The following is a 6294-nucleotide window of genomic DNA, read 5'->3' as shown; positions in this document are numbered from 1 at the left end:
TGCTAATAACGGTTTAGTAGGGCATGCAGACATCTCCCTGTTAGAGGACTGGTGCTGAGTTATGCTGCTTCCGGGGCCTGGGTGCAGAGAACCTTAGTGCTGAACGGTTTTAGTGCAAACGCAATGTCCAAACTCTCGAACACGCCTTTTCCCAACTAGCATCAGGAGGAGGGAAAAAAGACAGCTCGGAGACCTACATCAACCAGGTTCCACAACCTTTACTTGCAAAGCCAGCTTCACCAGGAGCAGGGGAAGACTTCAAAACAAGGCTGCAGCATGGTCGGCCAGACGTTCTCACTTTTTCTTCTGGGAACTTTGCTTATAGTTCATTGTAGTTCAGAAGGTAAGAAGGTGCATAAGTTTGCCAACTTCTTATTTTTGGATATTTATTACAGCTATTCTGGTGAAGTGAATGATGAGTGTAATTTTATTCAATACGTTATTTAGATTTTTTTAAGAAATGCACTTTGTACATTTCTAGCATTACTTTTGTTGGAGTACAGCCTTTGGTATTTAAGAGATTTAGATATCAATTAATTTCAGATTGTTCTGGAATACAATATTAACTAGTAAGTTTAAAATAGTTTAACAGGGAAGAAAATAGCTAAGTTTAACAATTAGTTAGCACTCAAACTAACAGCTTTTCAAATTTACATCTACTAAAGAAATGAGCGAAAAGTACCAGGTAAAAACGCACGTTGATGGGAACCGTACGGCAAAATTCCGCCATTGACAATAAGCCGCATCGGTTCAACGGAAGTTCACGATTTTTCTAAAATAGTTTTGTAACAGAAAGAAACGATGTAATACGTTCAATTTCGACAAGATGATCCATGCATCAGGTGAAAGGTTTTACTGTATTTCAGCACAATTTGATTCTGTAAACTGATATTTTCTCTGCTGCACAAAGTTCCACTCAGCAGAAGATTTGCAATTTCTTCCTGGCGAACTTTTAGTGAGTTCCCTTGTTGCTAGGTAACATCGTTGCGCATGTGACTAGCAGACATAGCGAATCTGTTAATTGGTCTAGTGCCATTAAGTTGACTTCCAGATCCCTTTTCTACACAGTGTTGGCGAATTCATCACTCACTTTGCTCCAACCACGGTTACGTTACAGTGTGACTTCACGTCCCTTAATTGTGCAGGGAGACGTTGGAAATATTCTCAGAGCACCGTGTCTTGGGCACTGCCGCAACACTGTTGTGCGGTTCTCAAACTGCTCCATCTCTAATCTCTTTCCATGGCCAGTGTAATCTCCTTACAGTAAATCAAGTAACTAATTATACTACAGCCGCTCGAGAAAAGCAGACATCCTGTTTCAGAATGCTGTTCTGTGTAATGCTGAGTTAATATTCTTTATTCTGACTAAAGGGTTAACTTCTTTGGAAGGCAATTGCTTTAAATTACCCCTTATTTTAAGGAAGAACTTTTACTGTGCTCGGAAAGTACCTGCTCAAGTTTTATTTTGTTCCGGGCGGTAACCACGCAATCTTTAATTGACATGATTGTATGTTGTTTCCAGGATTGCAATAATTGGATTTCAAATACGTGTATGGGGTCACATTTAATGCAGATGCATCATTTTTCAGGTTTCTTGAATTTTGCAGATTATCAAAGCTGAGCCTCGATTATGCACATTTGATGGATGTCAGTTTCTCACGCACATATCAAAATTTGTTTTTGCTAAGTAAAATCACAAACTCAAGTAAAAAATTACTGCTGATCTTGGAGGGTGATATGTATAAAAATATATACCTTTTCCAATATTTTCTATTACTGACCCACAGCTTGAGTTCTTCACAAACCATCCAGCTGCACATCAGATTTCAGGATACTAGAGTTATGCTGTTGCTTGTGACTGGAAACAAGTTTGAAATTCCTTTTTGTATGCCTTGGTTTCTCCCCACCAATATTCACTTGGGTCAAGATCTTGAACTGGTTTTAGAGTAATACTGTAATTTTTACATTATTGCAAAGTAGACCCCACTTTGAAATAATGCAGGTGCCATTGTTTACATAAGGTATCTCAATCTAAATGCAAGACAGAAATATGCTATTTTCTTTATTACTTCAAATCAAGCAAGGCTAAAACATTTTTTACTCTAATTTGGCAGTTAAGTAGCAATACATGCATACCACATTAATGATAGATATTGTAGAATGATTGCAAAACAGCAAACCTGTAAAAAGCAGAAAAAAAGAACTGCAGATGTTGAAAATCAGAAACAATTAGAAATCTCTCTCTCTCTCTCTGGTCTCCATCTAATTATTGTTTACTGCTTCTCCTCTCCCACCCCTTCTCTACCATGTATTACCAATCATCCTCGCTACAGTCAGTTCCAAAGAAGTGTTCCTAGACCCGAAACATTAACTCTGCTTTCTCTCCACAGATGCTGCCAGAGCTGTTGAGTCTTTACAGCAATTTCAGATTTTGTAGCAATCACTAAGACATTGACTTGATATTTTAACATCTTTATAATCATACTTTGACCCTGCAATGATATTAAAACCTGAATATCTAGGTAACTTCATGAAATTTTAATATGCATACTATTTGATTCTTTGATTTTATTGGTAAGATAAATATATTGATAATATTATCCCTCACTCTTCTCAACTTTGGAGTATATAGTTCCAATCTCCTCTGTCATGCCTCTTAGGTTGGTTGCATCATTCCAGGAATTATCCTAATGATCCTTTGCTGCACTTTCCCTACTATACACCTCTATATTTGTACTCAAATCACCTTACAATAAAGATCATGTGCCTTCCTGATTGAAAGTTGGGGGGTGAGTGCGTGCGATGGTCTAGAGGTGTTATTGCAGACTGTTAATCTAGAGACCCAGACAGTGTGCAGCATAAGGTGCTGTTTGGCCTGCTGTCTTCATCCAGCTCTACACTTTGTTGTCTCAGATTCTCCAGCATCAGCAGTTCCTATTATCTCTAATGTTCTGGGGATCTGGGTTCAAATCTGACCATGGCAGATGGTGGAATTGAATTCAATAAATATCCAGAATTAAAAATCTGATGATGACCATGAATCCGTTGTCAATTGTTGGGGGGGGGGGGGGGGGCGGAAACCCATCTAGTTCACTAATGTCCTTTTAGGGAAGGATACTGCTATCCTTACCTGGTCTAGCCTACATGTGACTCCAGACCCACAGCAATGTGGTTGATTCATAACTGCCCTCTAGGCAATTAGGGATGGGCAATAAATGCTGGCCTGGCCAAAGACACCCTCCTCCCATGAATGATTAATGTAAGGCTAAGTTGCAGATTCAGCGGGCAGAGTCTTATGAACAATGACAGCCAGGTCCTTCTGGACAGCAATACTTACGAATCACTCAGCATTTAATAAATGTTCGGCACATCTCTTCTTCCTACCAAATTGGACAACTTAGTCACAGAGTCATAGAGCAGAGAAACAGACCTTTTAGTGTAAGTCATCCATGCTGATCAACTTTCCCAATCTAAACTAGTCCCATTTGACCAATATCCTTCCAAACCCTTCCTATTCATGCACCTGTCCGAATGTCTTTTTAAATGTTGTAACTGTACCTGCATCCACCATTTCCTGCAGCAGTTCATTCCACATATGAACTACCCTCTCTGTTTAAAAAGTTGCTCCTCAGGTCCCAGTTAAATCCTTCTCCTCTCACCTTAAAAATATGCCCCCTAGTTTTGAACTCCCCATCCAGGAGTATGATGGAATACTCTCACTTGCCTGAATGGGTTTAGCTTCAACAACACTCAAGACACTTGACACTATCCAGGTCAAAGCAGCCTGCTTGATTGGCACCACATCTACAAGCATTAACTCCCTCCACCATGGACTCTCAGTAGCAACGGTGTTTACTATTTACAAGATGCACTGCAGAAATTCACCAAAGATCCTCAGGCAGAACTTTACAAACCCATGGCCATTTAGAAGGACATGGGCAGGAAACATATGGGAACACGACCAGCTTCAAGTTCCCCTCCAGGTCACTCACCATCCTGACTGGGAAATATATTGTCGTTCCTTAACGGTCACTGAGTCAATACCCTGGAATTACCTCCCTTATAGCATTGTGGGTCAACCCACAGCAGGAGGACTGCAGCAGTTCAAGAAGGCAGCTCACCACCTTCTCAAGAACAACTAGGGATGGGCAGGAAATGCAGCTCAGCCAACCATGCCTACATCCCATAAATGATATTAAATAAATCTCATACAGAGTCTAGAAATTTCCCTTTCACAGCATTTGTGCTCATTAGATTTACCCAGACCATACATGGGGTTATATCAACAATGATAATTGCATTACCCTTGCCATGTGACCTGTCATTTCTAGATTTATGCCATGCCATTCGTGGCCTATAAACAATGCTTGATGCCCCTTGAAACCCTGTTACTTCATTTGACCCAACTAGATTCTACATTTTGTTCTTCTCTCAATACCAAATAAGAATCTCTCTCAGTAAGTTACTTTGATCCCATCTTTCATAACCTGCACTACTCCACCTTCTTTTCCCTTTTGCCTCACATTCCTAAATTCAAATTCTTGAATATTCAGATCCTAGCCTTGGATAACTTTCTGCCTTGTCTTTGAAAAGGAAATCATATCATACCCATTTACTTCATTGTTGATTGCTGTAAACCCATCTGGTTCACTATGTCCTTTAGAGAAGGAAACCTGCTGTACTTCCCCAGTCTTCTCTGTAGATGACTCTAGACCCACAGTAACACGGTTGACTTTTAGCTGACCTCTGAAACGGCCTAACAACCACTCAATTGTAGTGAAATGTCTGAAGGAATGAAACCACGTAGACTGCTTGACTTCAACCTCAGAACTGGAAACAAGAACCGAACACCCAGCTCTGTAAATCTGACAGAATCACCTTTACTCATGTCAGGGTCACAGCTTCACAATTGTAGGATTCCATTTAACACAATCACTACACCTCAAGAAATTCACAACATAGGAGATGTTTTGTGATGTGATAACACAGAAATGCAATTTCTCATGAAGTAAAACTCCTTAACATTAAATTATCCAATTGATATAGTATTGATTAAATAGCATCCATGATATATTTCCCCATTTAGGAACCCCTGAACTTCCACAGCCTTAAAGTCCACATTCATTTGCAAAGAATCCATTAATTCACTGGCTTCAAATTTGCCAGTTTCCCAGTTAACTGAATAATGCCTTTTAAAGAATTATTTTCCCCCTTTGCAACTCCTCTTCACCTTTTTGTAGTACCTCACAACCCTGCAGCACCACTCCCCATTTGCAACTTCACCTTCCCCCATACCCTTGGCCTGCCTAATGTTACACTGCTCCACGGACTCGTTGGGTCATCTTCCTTGCCAGTCTTGCTGCTTGGGCTCCAGCCTCCCCAATCTCACTTCCCACTCTCCTAACAACACCTCATGGCCTTGCTAGGTCTGGCATTAGGTGCCTTGTTTACTGCTGTCACTCATCTTCGCTTGGTATCTCTGGTCAGAAGTTGCTTCTCTTTTTAATTTGCTACAAAAGACAATGTAAGGGAGAATTAGCAATCCTTAGAAATTCTGCATGTTCATCATAGGGGGAGTGACTTTTCTCTCACTGGTTACACCCATGAATGAATTTTCCTGGGCATTTTGAGGCTCTTTTGTGTTGGGAGATGAATTCACCTGCTGCTGTTATGAATTTTGGATGCTGAGAATCTGAAATAAATAAAGTGTCAACCTTCAAAGTACTTAATAGCATAAACAGCATGCGAAAGAGAGAACGTATTAATTCCATAAGCAATTGATCAGAGTTAAGCTCTACAGTCCTGCTCGCATCCATTCATGTGGACAGTTAAACAGCAATGAGGGGGATGAGGCTCAGAAGTATCTCCTTTTGTAATTATGGAGAGTTCAGCACGCCAATCAAAGGATAAAGCTGAATTATTTTCAATCATCTGTAGCCAGAGATGCCGAGTGAATGATTCATCACAGCCTCCTCTTGAGTTCACCAGCAATACAGTTGCCAGTCTTCAGCCAATTTGATTCACTGCATGTGATATTAAGAAATGTTTGGAGGCACTGGATACTGCAAAGTCAGTGTGCCCTGACAATATTCCGGCAATAGTACTGAGACTGGTTCTCTAGAACTTGCCAGGCCCTTGGCCAGGCTGTTCCAGTATATCTACAGTACTGACATTTACCTGACAATGTGAAAAGTAGCCCAGGTATGTCCTGTGTGCAAAAAAATGTAGGATAAATCCAATGGAAGCAAGCACCACCCCATCAGAAAACATATGCAGTATGGTGAAGATTAGTGG

The 6294-nt window shown here is 40.5% G+C and overlaps 1 protein-coding gene across 3 annotated transcripts in view; it reads left to right on the top strand.

Annotated features, from left to right (window-relative positions):
- Window positions 1-240: 240 nt before the first annotated feature.
- Window positions 241-6294, top strand: part of lrp2a (low density lipoprotein receptor-related protein 2a) — a 313171-nt gene continuing 307117 nt past the window's right edge. For 2 of the 3 annotated variants that reach the window (XM_059647356.1, XM_059647358.1), the window contains exon 1: window positions 241-343. In XM_059647356.1, the coding sequence (XP_059503339.1) occupies window positions 277-343 (67 nt within the window). In that variant the 5' untranslated portion in view covers window positions 241-276. The remainder of the gene's footprint in view (window positions 344-6294) is intronic. The other variant, XM_059647357.1, reaches the window with a different exon arrangement.

This window comes from Stegostoma tigrinum, chromosome 7, assembly GCF_030684315.1.
Source record: "Stegostoma tigrinum isolate sSteTig4 chromosome 7, sSteTig4.hap1, whole genome shotgun sequence".
In the NCBI taxonomy this organism is placed as follows: domain Eukaryota; kingdom Metazoa; phylum Chordata; class Chondrichthyes; order Orectolobiformes; family Stegostomatidae; genus Stegostoma; species Stegostoma tigrinum.
This window is presented reverse-complemented; position numbering and strand designations above follow the sequence as displayed.